This window comes from Clupea harengus, chromosome 19, assembly GCF_900700415.2.
Source record: "Clupea harengus chromosome 19, Ch_v2.0.2, whole genome shotgun sequence".
NCBI classification, from domain to species: Eukaryota; Metazoa; Chordata; class Actinopteri; order Clupeiformes; family Clupeidae; genus Clupea; species Clupea harengus.
In genome coordinates, this window is record NC_045170.1 from 10969982 (window position 1) to 10985443 (window position 15462).

The 15462-nt window shown below is 49.3% G+C and overlaps 1 protein-coding gene across 1 annotated transcript in view; it reads right to left on the reverse strand.

Annotated features, from left to right (window-relative positions):
* The window catches only part of ext1b (exostosin glycosyltransferase 1b), a 69440-nt gene that overhangs the window by 8421 nt on the left and 45557 nt on the right, over positions 1 to 15462 (reverse strand). Inside the window, exons 2-7 of the mRNA XM_031586351.2 lie at positions 11281 to 11374; positions 9535 to 9642; positions 8847 to 8966; positions 6642 to 6774; positions 4774 to 4892; positions 2237 to 2332 (exon numbers count right to left, since the gene is read on the reverse strand). Of these exons, the coding sequence (XP_031442211.1) occupies positions 2237 to 2332; positions 4774 to 4892; positions 6642 to 6774; positions 8847 to 8966; positions 9535 to 9642; positions 11281 to 11374 (670 nt within the window). The remainder of the gene's footprint in view (positions 1 to 2236; positions 2333 to 4773; positions 4893 to 6641; positions 6775 to 8846; positions 8967 to 9534; positions 9643 to 11280; positions 11375 to 15462) is intronic.

Here is a 15462-nt window from a genome sequence, read left to right on the forward strand (position 1 = left end):
CCGGATTCAAAAACAGAAGCTCTCCCACACATTCTCACCATCTCTCTGTACATCTATATCTCTTTACCTTTCTCCAACTCTCTTTCTCTCCAACTCTCTTTTCCCTCGTTCAAACTCCCTCTCCCCCTCTGACATACATATGGCAAGAAACTCAGCAGCCCACACATTGCACATAGGCTCTTCATCACACATGTGCATAAACCATACTGCCCACACACGTGCGCACACACACACACACACACGCATGTACACTCCCTGGAGTGAAGCTTTGCACAAGAGGTCAGTCCTTTTTCAAGATTTGCTTTGGCTGTTTTCATAACCCGCAGCAGTTAAATAAAGCATGAGCCGTAATGTGGATATTTCAACGTCATGGGTACACACAGGTGGCCTGGGTTTGTGTGCGTGTGCAGTAGGGGGCATCTGACTGGCACACACACACACACACACACACACACACACACACACCTCTATTTCTATTTATCTAACAACCAAAAATCCTCCTATATACAGATTTATCGACGTGTCAAAAATCCTACAGCACAGAAGGTCTGCCAGATTCAACAAACATACAAGCACGTGTACACACACAGACAAACACACACACACACACACACACACACACACACACACACACACACACACACACACACACACTTGTAGTCCATTAGCAGCAAATGGAGTCTGAATAATGTATGCAATGCCAATTAGCAGCTCGAGGAGCAAAACACATGCATGCATTATCATCCTCTGTTGTCACGAGGAGAGGGCAGCTCGTCGCCAAGCCGTCGAGGTCACCTCCACGCCTGACTAAACTTTCTGTGACGGCGACAGTGTCACATGAGGGAGGTGTGACGTGACGGTTATACACTCTCAAAATGACCTGAAACGCAGCCCGCCGCTGTGGTACATCATTTTCCAGAAAGAGGGAGAGGTCAGACATAATCTTTATTAGTCTTTTTTTTTTTTGGTACTTGTTTACATGCGAGCAGGGAGAGGGGGGAGGGAGGGGGGGAGGGGAGATTACCCAGGCTGGACCAGAGGGAGACGCTGAGACTGGCACGCACATCCAGCTGCTGGGTAATACTATACCGGTCGCATGAGAGACAGCCGCGTGTTTGTGTGAGAGTGAGTGTGTGTGTGTGTGTGTGTGTGTGTGGAAGGGTGGGTGCAAAGAGGAATCTGCCTGCAGTGCGTGTCCCCATATTTTTTCAAACACACCACACACATGCGCACGCACACAAGGGAGTGAGTGAGTGATTTTTTTTTTTTAAACTCAGCCCAAATTAGCTGAAATGTCAGTGTAGGTGTGAAGATGCACTCGGTGAGGGCCAGGGTCAGACAGAGAGAGAAGATAAGAAAGGGGGAAGAGAGAGAGAGTGTGTGTGTGCGTGTTGAAGAGAGCAGACAGAGAGTCCACTGCAGTCACATTATGTAGGTATGAAGCATCTGACCTTTACCAGCTGCAGACTCTGAGCATGAGAAACACATCTCCGGACGGAGAGCGCATAAGAAGCGAGTGCAAAAGCAACGAGGCCTCTGAGCTTCCAGGAGTCCCCCGTTGTGGCCCCCACAAGGCTCCGCTGCAGGCCCAACGGGGGCAGACGTACCGCCCCACCCTCTGCTCCGCTCGGTAAACACCGCCCGCCGCAAACACAACAAACCACAGCCGCCACCAAACACCCAGCGCTACTCCGGAGGCCCCCGGAGACGGAAACACGATCCTCCTCCTCCTCCCCCTCCCCCCCCTCCTCCTCTCTCGCTCCCCTACTCAATATTCCCCTCCGTTTCCCTTCCTTTCCTCCCTCTTTCCCCTCTCTGTTCCTCTCGTCTCAAAACTGCACGGCAAGTTCATGCGGATCTCTCTTCCCTCATTCCATTCATACCTCCCCCCCTCTTCCTTCTTCCTCCTCTCCCTTCTTTTCTCCTCCTCCTCCTCCTCTGTGCCTTTATCTGCACTCACTCTCTGCTACCTGTATGCTGACTAAGCAATGGAGGGTAAGGCACACAGGGCTAGAGCGCTTTAAGAGACACACCTGCTCAAGAGTGGCGCAGGGCTTACATTTGGAGAGTTGGTGTCTGAGAGAGGGTGGGGGAGGGGGAGCGATAGAGGGGGGGGTGGGGGGGGTGGAGATGTAAGTGTGTGCGAGCATGAGAAAGGGAGAACTGAGTGTGTGTGTGTGTGTGTGTGTGTGTGTGTGTGTGTGTGTGTGTGTGTGTGTGCTGGGGGTGGGGTTACCTTGTTCTCTCCCTCGATGACGACAACAGGAACCGAGGTGGCTGGCCAGCGGTGCTTAGAGGGGAGAGGCTTGTCACAGTTCCATAGAACGATGATCTGAAGGAGGGGAGGATGAAGAGAGGAGAGGAGAAGAGAGGAGAGGAGAGGGAGAGAATAAAACAACCACACGATGAGTAGACAGTTCCGTCATTCTCAACACCTTCTCACCTACGTCAGATGGTTGCGGTATGCCACACTCACACCTGCGTCTTGAAAGATGAAGACACAGACACACCACACACACACACACACACACACACACACACACACACACACACACACACACAGCCAACCAGACACACACAGCCAACCAGACACACACAGCCAACCAGACACACACACACACACACACACACACACACACACACACACACACACACACACACACACACACACACACACACACACACAAAAAAAACAATATCACACAACTCTGAAATGGTTTGCTGCTAGGAACCAGACCCTGAAAGCACACCCCCTAAAATGGCACCCTCCAAAATAAACAGCAGTCTGCTCCCGACGTGGAGTGGAAAGAGTCGAAAGCCCAGATTGCCGTCGGCCTTTTAAAGGACGCGCGCGCTCTTTACATGAGGCATGTAATTACTTCACTGGTTAACCTGAGCCATTGACTGCTCCTACATTAGCCCTCATGAATGTTTGATGTGGGAGCAGAAAGAGTCACAGAGATGGAGAGGGAGAAAGAGAAAGAGAGAGAGAGGAGGGGGAGAAAGAGAGAGGGAGAGAGAGGAGGGAGAAAGAGAGAGTAGACAGAGAGAGATAAAGAGAGAGGAGGGAGAAAGAGAGAGAGAGAGGCAGAAAGAGAGGAGGGGGAGGGGAAGACATGTATGTGATGCTTGGCTTGCTGTAGTCTGAGGGGAACAGGGGGCTCATGTCTGCCATGGTTCAAATAGAGCTATATACAGGGGGAGGGAGAGAGAGACAGAGAAGGAGGAATTGAGAGCAAAGAAGAGAAATGACAAAAGTTATGTGAACCAGAGAGAGACGCAACAGAATGACGAAAATGTTGAAAGGTGTGTGTGTGTGTGTGTGTGTGAGCAAAAGTGAAACTCCAACAGAAGTGCACACAAAAAGAAAACGTCCACTTGAGGACTGCAGGCTCTGGGGCTTGGGTGGATGGGGGGCAGGCTCTGGGGCAGGCTTGGGTGGATGAGGGGTGGATAGGGGGGGCAGGGTGGGGGTGGATAGGGGGGCAGGCTCTGGGGCGTGGGTGGATGGGGGGGCAGGGTGGGGGTGGATGCGTCAGGGCCCAGTAGCATCAGGCCTCATCATCACTCCCGTCCTCATCTGAAATATGATCAGCCTCGCTTCCCTTCCCTTCACTGATGAGAGCTGACGCACAGATGGCGTTTCCATCAGGTTCAGTCACTTTATCAAACAGAACTGGGGTGTGTGTGTGTGCACATGTATGAGTGAGTGTGTCTCTGTGCATGCTCTCACAGTTTTTGAAGTCAAACGGAACTCTCAGTCTCTCTCTCAGTCTCTCTCTCAGTCTCTCTCTCAGTCTCTCTCTCAGTCTCTCTCTCAGTCTCTCTCTCAGTCTCTCTCTCTCTCTCTGAACTGAGGAACACAGTCGAGCAGCGGGAGGTCTCCAGTCACAGAGGGAATGTGCTTGCCAGAGCCGGCTCAAGTCTCTCCCCCATCCCTTTCCCCTCCTTTACTCTGTCATTTATTTATATCCCGTCTTCCTCCACCTCCAGCTCCCAATCATGCCCAAGCTCCTCTTGATGAAACACAACAGAAGGGGTGGTGTGGGTGTGTGTGTGTGTGTGTGTGTGTGTGTGTGTGTGTGTGTGGAGGAGGGGGGGGGGGTTGGTTGGTGATGGTAGAGAAGAGAAGCACAGAAGAATTAAGCAACAAAGCTTACACCATTTCCTGGCCCTTCATGTCTTTGCCAGAAGCAGCACACATTCCATTCAAGAGAGAGAGAAAGACAGAGAGAAACATGGAGGGGAAAAAAAGAAGAAAGGTGGAGAGACTGAAAAAGAGATGGAAACACACACTCCCTCCTCTGTAGTGTAAAGGCATCTTCCCATTTCCTTTCCAGTGTGCTCAATTCAGTATGTGAATTATGTTCCCATGATCTCCTTATCCTTACAGCGCATTCTGCCACACACACACACACACACACACACACACACACACACACACACACACACACACGTTGACTACAACGATCCATACAGCTGGCCAACATTGCTGCAAGCTCAGTACCATCCCTGAGGAGAGTGGATACCATGGAAACAAGCAGCGGAGGTATTTTTCTCGAATAATGCCGATTCAGACGCACAGTTCAATGTAGAGAGTGGAGGGAAGCCTAGTCAAACACAAACAGGCCAGAAAAGAACGAAAGGTCGATACTGAAATGAAACAAGTGAAGGGTTGAAAGAACAGGAACAGGGACACAAAAGGTGTGTGATTAAGAGAGAGAGGGATAGAGGAGTAGACGCACCAGACGGACGGATGACAGGCGGTCTTACCTGGGCACAGTACTGGGACTTGGCCACGGCCACCAGCAGCTTGAGGATGGGTTGAGACTGGGACACCAGCGGGGTGACAGCATGGATGACAGCGGTGAACTTGGGCTGCGGTCGGACACCTGAGGAACAGAGAGAGAGAGAAGGAGGAAAATAGAGATAGAAAGAGAGAGAGAGAGAAAAAGAAAGAAAGAGAGACAGGGAGGAAAATAGAGATAAACAGAGAGAGAGAGGGAGGAAAATAGAGATAAACAGAGAGAGAGAGACAGAGGAAAATAGAGATAGAAAGAGAGAGAGAGAGAGAGAGAGTAATAAAGAGTGAGACTTTTAACTTGGGCAACAATAAGTTGATTCATTCATGCCAATAAAGCATCATTTGATTTGAGAGAGAGAGAGAGACAGCGAGCGAGTGACATTAGCCCATGCCTAGTGCAAGAGTGAGACTAATTAATTAGCTATTTGATAGCTAACCCTGTGCCCTTGATGCTGGCAAAGCCAGACAGATGCTCTAACAACCACCATGAAAATATCTTAAAGAAACAGTACACCCTCGCTGGATCTTATTTGCTGGGGTCATATTTCTGCCTGGCGGCCGAGTGAATCTCGAGCGAATCAAGGCTCTGCCTTGTCGAGGGAGGAGCCGCAAGGAGATTCATTCAGTCCTTGAAGGTCCCCGCAGTTAAGGGTTTTTCTTTTTTTTTGCATTTTAATCTCTGCGCGCTCCTTCAAAATGCCACCTCCGGCTCATCAAAATGCCACCTCCATGACAAACGGGCTGCGTGGGCAGGGCGGATCGTTTTATGCCGGTTACGGCTCTCTCTCTCTTCAAACCGCCCTAATTTTTTAAAAGCTAATGAGAGGTGCTCAATCAAGTGCCTTATATTGATCAAGCTGACAGCCGCATCCATATTAAGATGAAGAGCAATCCCAGGATGGTATTTAAGGTTGCCTTCTCTCTATGACGCAGTGGATTGGATCGCTGGGGATTTTTTTTTACTGATCAATAGGCTAGCAGTTGTTGCCTAATCAATCACGAAACGTGTAATTTCGCGACGATGCGTGTCCTCACAGTGAAATTTCAAAGGGTCATTTACTCAGGGCCACTCCATGAAATGTTCTCTGGTAATCACCCTGTCCTCACCTCCATAATTTACCAGGAAACAGTGCTATCAATCTATCTTTATAGGTTAGTTTCAGAAGTCAATAGTTACTCAACCGAAAACACACACATTACCGTGCACAATAAAAAAATAATTCAACTTAGGAAAATGTGATGTGTCCACTTCTGTCTTTTCATAAGTGACTGAGATTGACTAGTGGTGAAAAACTATAACAAACATCAGGCCCTATTTGACCAGCATGTTCTAATGTCATTCACATCAGCAACCCTGCCTTATAAGAGATGACCTGAACAGACACACAACAGCCCCTCTTACAGTGCTGCAAAGGTCTACGGCATTAGCAATGTACTGATATTTTACAAAAGACTAAAAAAAAAAAATCACAATGGTCCTCAAACAGCAAACAGATGGTGCTAATTACCTTGGGTACTGAAGATATAAATAATTTAAATATTCAATCATTTCACAGTTACTTTAACCTACAACCAATGTTAACCCTATGCAGTTAACCAGGCTATAACATGTGCTTGAATATCCACCATATGCTTGGGTCTAAATAACTGGTTCAGTAACTAGAGCAGAGCCTATCTCCTTGAATAGAGCTGACCTTCTCCAGGTCGAGCCATATGTTCAAGCTGAAGTGGCTGGTTCCTGTGGGAACACCACTGCCCCTCTCTTACACATCTGATTGGACCTTTTGCTGTGGACCGTGAGCTAAAAAGGCTGAATATCTGCACAGCGCACACTCACCGAGCCCAGCGTAGTAGAAGGGGAAGTCCCCCAGGTGAGAGGAGTACTGGGGAAGGGCGAACAGGCCCCCGGGGTGGCTGTTCCACATCGGGCTGCTCCTGGACATGTGCTGCAGGACCCGGTCCTGGATGATCTGTGGATGGAACGCAGTGCAGCACAGCATACGTTAAGACCAGCACACACACACACACACAAATACCCCTTCATTTCTCCCAATTCTGGGGTTCAGCCAGGTGGCGGGGGACTCAGGGAGTCAAGACAGATTGCTTTTGTGCCTCGGAGCTCTCGCGACTCCAAATGACAAGCATGGAAAAAGAATCCAGAGACAATAAGAGTCACACACTGCAGCAGCAGAAGCCCCCAGAGGCTTTTGTATTTACCCCCCCGTTGGCGTCAGGTGGAGCTATTAGGTTAGGAGCGGGCATCGATGGCAGAGAGGGTTGGGCGCCGTGGCGATGGCATGTCAACGTTGCTTACCACCTAGAGGGGCGTTTTTCATCGTGCCGTTTTACAAAGCAGCGCGACATTTCATGGATGAGAGCCAGGATTAAACGTACTGACAGGAAAAAAAAAAAAAAAAAGAAGCTCAAATGAGTTTTTATTTTTCCGAAGCCGCAGGGAAGTCAATAACCGCTCCGACTGGGCTTGGCGGATTAGCTGGGCGTCCCCTGGCCCCTTGATAAAAGCACTTGTCACCTTTAAAATGTAATCCTAAAGCCCGCTGAAAGACCATTTCTCCTGCCTCTTGCTGTAAGGGGGAGAATAATAAATATATATATATATATATAAATCCGTCCCCTCAGCCCAACCCGAAGCAACATGATGAATGAGTCAACTGCCACCACCGCCACCCACCATCAACATAGACTATACCTACAAAAAAAAACTAAATAAATAAATTCAATAAAAAAAGAGAAATTGGACAAAATGTGTCGCTTCAAAACAGCCCCTTTGGAAATGCACCGTAATAGCACCAAGGTCTCGGAATTTGAGGCTGCGTTCATGCTGCCTACTTCTCGACAGGAAATGAGCTATGATTGGTTTAACGGGTGCTGCCTACCTAGAGGTAGCGGTAAGCACAAAGACTTTAGTGTTTAGTTGCCGAACGAGAGAGAGATAAAACATTTTAAAAGTAATTGGTTCGCTGCGTGTTTGCTCTAGGGCCGGACCAGTCACAGGGAGGGTCACTCCTCTAGCTGGGAATGGGGGGGGGGGGGGGGGGGGGGGCGGTGGGCAGGGGGGGGTCAGGGGCTGTTATCTCAGAGCAGCACAGCTCCTGGGGAAGGAGAGCAAGGGTCTGAATAGGGAATTCATTTTACCACCCTGTGTGCCTGAAGAGAGAGAGGATAGAAACTCCTTCACCCAATGAGTGAAAGTCATTAGTTCACTCACTCACTCCCTCACATCCAATCAGATAACTCCATCTGGCTGTTTCTTGGTGTCTTATGCATGCCATGTCGTTGTGAACGTTTTTGGTGAGAAAGACAGTGATATACAAACTACCCGTAATCCAACAAACAAAACGCTAATACATGAGAATCGTGTCTTTTAAGCTTAGTAATTGTGTCTTTTAATCCATGTCAAACATTTCCACACTTAGTTTTTTTGTACTCTGCGCTCACGATAAAAGCACTGGATTCAAGCTTGTCGGGCCACCCCCCCCCCCCCCCCACTCCCCTCCATAAAACAATACAGGCAATGGCAACAGAATGCAGATTTGCCACAACTGGAGGAATTGGCTCGTCTTCCAGTGAACGTGCCTGTGGGTGCCAGAACAATCCAGCACAATAGTGGCAGTGGATCCAGCCCTGGCAGTCCTGGCACAGGGCAGATCACGCACGGCCGGCGCCACTCAGCCCGGGGCTGCTCAGCTGAAGCATGGGCATGATCAGGAATGTTTCTGAAGGTTTCAGATGTGTGTGTGTGTGTGTTTTTGTGAGAGCGAAAAGGGGATTTTTTTATTTGTATTTTTTTTTTGTGTATGGCAACAATCGAGGTGACCAGTCACGTTGACCAGTTGACGTTTTGTCATTGGTTTCTTACATGGTTGTACAGACAACTCTCGTGGATGCTTTGGAAAATGTGTTGTGTAAATGCATTTATATTTGAGACTGAGAGTAAAAGTAGTGGAGAAAGAAAGACAGACTCGAGAGAGCGAGAGAGAGGAAGAGACTCCGTGGGATTGCGTTTGAACGTGCCGCTCACCTCCAGCGTGGTGAGCACAATCTTCTCCACCGAGGAGAAGTAGGCCTCCCACAGGAGCTGAGTCTGCTGGCGCAGAGACAGGATCTTATCCTGATGGATGGAGCGCACCGTGGATGGGATCTACAGACAGAGAGAGAGAGAGAGAGAGAGAGAGGGAGGGAGAGAGACAGAGAGAGAGGGGGAGAAAGAGAGACAGAGAGAGAGAGAGAGAGAGAGAGAGGGGGAGGGGGAGAGGGGGAGAGAGACAGAGGGAGAGAGAGAGAGATGTATCAAAAGATCAAAAAGCAATACTAAGTTAAGGATGAAACAAGTGTGTGTGGGAATGAGAGAAAGTGAGGGAGTATGATTAAAACAGGAGTTATAGAAAGAGAGGGGCAGAGACTGGGACGAGAAGAGCTCTGACTCTATGAGAAAGATGGGCGAGGGTGAGAGAGGAACAGAAACAAGGATTAACATGGAGGTGAGCAGAGAGAGAGGGGGAGCGAGAGAGAGAGAAGTGAGAGAAAGAAAGGAAGAAAGAAAGAGAGAGAGAGACATGACAGAGAGAGATGGATGGAGAGAAAAAGAGAGGGAGGGAGAAGGGCAGAGAGCAGGGGAGATGACAGGAGATGGAGAAAAGAAAGGGTTAGAGAGAGAGAGAAAGAGAGAGAGGGATGGAGAAAAGAGAGATGACGGAGGAGAGGAGTACCTGCAGTAGGAGGCGCTCGTCTCCGATGACTGCCGCCGTGTTCCAGTCGATGACCTCGGAGAAGGGCAGCTCCCAGCCGTTACTCAGCATGACTGGGACGCAGGCCGCCTGTGACAGACACACACACGCACGCACACACACGCGCACACACACACACACAGACACACACAACCACAAACATGAGCACAGATCCAGTCTGCAGTCGCTGTCGAGATGCAGTCACATAACTTGTCTGCATATATAATTCAGCAGTCATTTTCTGTCTCATTCTTTCTCACACACACACACACACACACACACACACACACACACCCTAGTGTTCCCCCTCAGACGCTGTGAACAGTGGTACAGACACAAAGACCTACACGAAGGAAATAAGATGTTTACTGGGAAAAGGATATTATGAACCCGTAAAAAACGGCTTTTTAACAGGCCCAGGGTCTCCCATTTATAGCATACAAAGCAGGAAACACAGTCTAAACACACACACACACACACACACACACATGCGAACACACATGAAACAACTTAAAACGAGAACACTCATTAAACATTCAAGTGACCGCAGTTGCACGTGCACTCCAGCTGAGAGAGGAATGCAGAGATAATGAGGGGAAAAAAAGAGAGAGCGATAGAGAAAGAAAGAGAGAGGGGGGGGGGGGGGGGAGGTTGGGGAAAGGAGAGACCGAAAAGGAGGGGGGTGGGAGAGCGAGACAAAGAAGTGATGAGAGCAATAACTAAAGGAGGAGAATGCCGGCAAAAACAACACTATCAATAAAGCCAGCTTCAGCAAAGACAGGGGGTTGCAAAGGAAGAGAAGAAGAAGAGAAAGAGAGAGAAAGATAGAGAGAGTGATGAAGAGAAGAGAAGAGCAGCTGGTATGTCTGACAGGAGGCTGACATAATGAGGACCTGTCAGTCACCGGGGTCAGACAGGTGTGAGGAGAGAGAGAGAGCGAGAGACAGCGGCCGCCACAGGGATGGACACACACACACACACACACACCGTGCCAAGAGCATACAGCATAGTGAGGGAGAGGGTGTAGTACTCAGGGAAATTAGTTTGCCCATGTGGGGTTGAAGACCATATGTTTACTCTAGTTATCCTTGTGTGTGTGTGTGTGTGTGTGTGTGTGTGTGTGTGTGTGTGTGTGTGTGTGTGTGTGTGAGAAAGAGACAGAGAGACACAGAGTGTGGTGCGAGTGAAAGTGAGAGACCGTTGGGCAGAAAGAAGGAGAGAGGGAAAGAGAGAGATGCAGATTATGGTGGGTGAAGAAGGGTGTATTCATGGCTTTTTAAAGTGTGTGTGGATAAGATAATGAAAAATCTGTATGGGGTGGAGGCATGGAGCGCAGTGTGTGTGTGTGTGTATGTGAGAGAGTGTGTGTATGTGAGTTTCTATGTAGGTGTGTGTTTGCTCAGTGGCTGAGGGGGAAATCAAGGAGCATGAAGCAGGTCAGTGTGAGTTTGCCCAGAGGAAATTAGGGAGTACAGTGGCAAATAATATGTGCTCTTTACTGCTTGTGCCTGTGTGTGAGTGTGAGTGTTTGTATATATATTTGTGAAAGAGAGAGTAGAGATAGACAGAGGCTGTATGTGAAAAAGATGGGAGAGTGAGAGCCAGAATAGGAAGAGTGAGTGAGTGAGTATGTCGTGTGTGTGTGTGTGTGTGTGTGTGTGTGTGTGTGTGTGTGTGTGTGTGTGTGTGTGTGTGTGTGTGTGTGTGTGTGTGTGTGTGTGTGTGTACCTGCAGTGCCTCCAGGAAACGAAAGGAGCCCAGGCGTCGTCCACGAGGCACCAGGCAGAAAGTGGAGTTGTGCAGCATTTCTTTGTAGTCATACCTGCAAAACACAAAACACACACACATAAGTTAGAACGATATCAGCAAGAAACACTCACAGAGCATTCAGGAACAGTCTCACCTGAAGAAGCAGTGCGCGCGCGCACACACACACACACACGCACACGCACACGCACACGCACACGCACACGCACACGCACACGCACACGCACACGCACACGCGCACACACACACACACACACACACACACACACACACACACACACACACACACACACACACACAGTGTGAAGAAGCAGTGGGCACACACACATTACACTCCTATCTGTGAGTCCACACACACACACACACACACACCCCCCCCCCACACACTTTAAATCCTCACACAGAGCCACTTGTCTCCCACACTCAATTACAGCACTCCGTCACTGCCATGACACCTTCCTCTTCCCCTCTCCTCTTTCCTTCTGTCATTTGCTCCCTCCTTCTCCCTTTCTTTCTCTCTCTCTCTCTCTCTCTCTCTCTTTTTTCTCTCCTTCCCTCTCTCTCTCTCCCCAACTCCACTGAGGTGTGCCTGATTACAAGCCAAACAGAATGATCAACCTTCCTGGTGTAATGAGGTGAGAGCAGCACCTGCTCCAGAGAGTTAAATCGTGGTGTGTGTGTGTATGTGTGTGTGTTCATGCTGTAACAGCAGGGTGAAACCAAAAGGTGTTCTTTACACCATGACACCTTAGTGATATTATCACATGAGACATTGTACGTGCGCACACACACACACACACACACACACACACACACATCAAAGTGGGTAGAGGGCATGGGGTCTAAGGGTGCAAGGTTAAGAGGGAAGCAAATCACTCATCAGACACAAAATCATTCAGCTGCCTCCAATGTCCATGAGAGGTGAAGGTTAAAACACTACCACTGTCTCACACACACACACACACACACACACACAAATCTGGGTGGTGTTCTTGCTGACACAGTGGTGGTGCAGTTTGCCATCTCAGCGAGGGGGGGGTGGGGTGGGGTGGGGTGGGGGGGGACCTGCCGTCTAGGGATGAGATGACTGCTGTGGAACATCCCACCCACCCACCCACCCACCCACCCACACCCACACCCACACACGCACACGCACACACGCACACACGCACACACGCACAGATAAATGTGTTTGAATGCACGCAATTACATTGCTGCCCATCACTGATCTATAACTGTTTAGATCAGTTCTGACTAGTGAAGACATCTCACACATGCACACAAGCTGACACACACACACACAGCAGATGCCTCCTGCTCATCCCAATCCGTCTGTTAATGTGACAGAATATCAATGACCATGCAGGACCGAGGATCAGCCTCAAGCACTCTGCCTGCTGGCTCTTAAACAAGGATTACCTGCCCCTCACACACACACACACACACACACACACACACACACACACACACACACACACACACACACACACACACACACACACACACACACACACACACACACACACTCAGAAGAGCAGCTTTGTCTTGGCTGTCAAACACACATGTGCGGCGTGTCCCACGTTATTAACACAGTGGAGATGGCAGCTTTAAGGGTCTCAGCAGGATATTGGGTTACACCGCACTAAGCACCACTCTGTATGCATGTGGGCTGTCCACACACACACACACACACACACACCCCCACCCTCAACTGCCTCAGGTCAAGATGTGTGTGTGTGTGTGTGAGTGAGAAACATAGTGGACCCACCCACCCCTTCTAGTAGACACTCACACGCACAGGTTTAATATGTGCATATACTCGAGGCATAGTCCCTGGATATTATGTGTGTTCTTTGCAATAAAGATGTGTGTGTGTGTGTGTGTGTGTGGTGGTTGGGGGTGGGGGGGGGGGGGGGGTTGTTAATTAAAGCAGAACTAAAAGGCACACATGGGACAGAAAGGGGGTGGGAGTCAGCACCTTACCAGCTGGGCACCGGGGTTTATATATGAGTGTTTGGCTGCCGCAGCCTTCACGTCAGAGTGTGTGTGTGTGTGTGTGTGTGTGTGTGTGTCAGAGACTGTGAGAGAGACTGAGATTGATTGTGTGTGTGTGTGTGTGTTTGCTTGCGTGTGCATGAGTGTGTGAAAGCTGTCAGCTGGGGCCTTGTGTTTGGGTGCGCTCCGTAGCGAAAGCACAATTAGCTGACCCACGAGCAAGTCACCTCCCAACCCCACCCCTCCCCGCACCAACCAGACGCACAGTGGGTGACCTCGCTGGGTGTTTCCATGACGACGGCAGCGGCACACATCCACGAGGAGTGGTGTAATTACTCCGGTCCCGACACTTCGCACAAAGACGAGCACCACACTGTACAAACAACAAATACAAACACATACGGAACCCCACTCTCCTCTCTGTGTTATTGCATTTTTTTTGGCCTTTAAAATAAACCCACTGTGTGGCCAAAACAAAGTCTGTGCCCAGCAATCCAGTTGGGGCGCTTGACCAGGATCGCAGCCAAGATTCTGCAGCACACAACTCAAACTCTCTGCACTACCAGTAACAAACCACACACACACACACACACACACACACACACGTATGTCACTCTCTCTCACACACACACAAACAAACATCAGACACACACACACACACACACACACAAACATAAAAACACAACTATCAGACACACACACACACACAGCATACCCGATTGGCATCAATGTCTGCCCACTCACACACACACACACACACACACACACACACACACACGCTGAATGCCAAGCCCCTGGCATCACTGACATGTGGGCAAACACATGAGGAGGCCAAAATGAGAAGCTAGTGGTGCACTCACAAACATATTCACCCTGAAGGCTATCAGTGTCAGTAATCCATGCCGATGCAGGAGAAGGGCACGAGTGGCTGACAGGGGCATTAAAGTCAGCTTAAGGGACACCCCAGCGCTGCCCTCCACACACACACACTCTCTTGCCACTGCACGCTACTTCAGTACACTCACTACAGTAGAAGTTAGCAGACGCTAACACGCTAGGGCTGCGCATCTCAAATTGCATACGTCTACTATGTCTGAATGAATAACTGTTAATGATGGTCTGTGGGTGTGCAAGTGTGTGCTTAGATGACAAGCAGACAGTGAGGAGAGTCTGGGTCAGACTTGGTGCAGACCTGGGAGATATCCCATCATGCCGGGCTAAGTTGCTATCTGGCTTAGCAGCGCATTCCCAGGCATCAGCTAATCATTAATCTGACGTCCTTTCTCTGGCAGACTGTCAAGGCAGGGGATGAGTGTTTTTTTTTTTACTGAGACCATGTGTTAAAAGCACCCGCCATTAATAGGTCTTTCTGACAAACACACTCTCTCCGCATCGCTTGCACGCTCCCGTCCAACCATCTGCACTTCCATCGCACAGCTGGGTGTGTCTGGTGAGTGCTCGTGGCGTGGCCGCGCCCTTGTCTCCGCACTGGCCGTGACTAATGCGTCGTCGTAATTAGGCCTCGTTACCACGCTTTGTGCTAGTTCCAATTAGCTTCCGAGCATACAGTGAGACGGAGGCCCCCTTGCTGCTCACCTCCACAGCCCCTCTCCTCCCGTACGCACACCCATCACCCTGGCCTCATGACCAGCGTGTGCCACTCTTCTCCAACCCGTGACCGTGGTAAGGACTGACCATGTCCCGAAGACAATCTGATTAAACACGACAAATCAGCTAGAGATTAGCATCAATTAAAGATTGAGTGATGAATCTACGTCTTTGTTTTTGAGACGAGACAGATCCACAAGACGTTCATTCTCACAGATGCCATCACACGGACAGTCATCTGAACGTCATTAGGGAACAAAAGAAGCGGCCATGATTGAAACAGTGGCTTGTGACTGTGCTCAACTGTTCATTGTGACCAAAGTTTTCTTGTACAGTTCTTAATCCATTTTATATGGCAAAAAAAAAATTATCCACCATTTCATTCCCATCAGCACCAGTTCAATCTAGGTACGATGATTTCAACAGCCAGAATGAACTGAATCACGTTGTGTGGTTTTGAGTTGTTAAGATGGCTAGTGCCAAGCGGTTAGCATAGTATATCTGTAGCGATGAGAAGAGTTTATACAGTGTATCATCAAA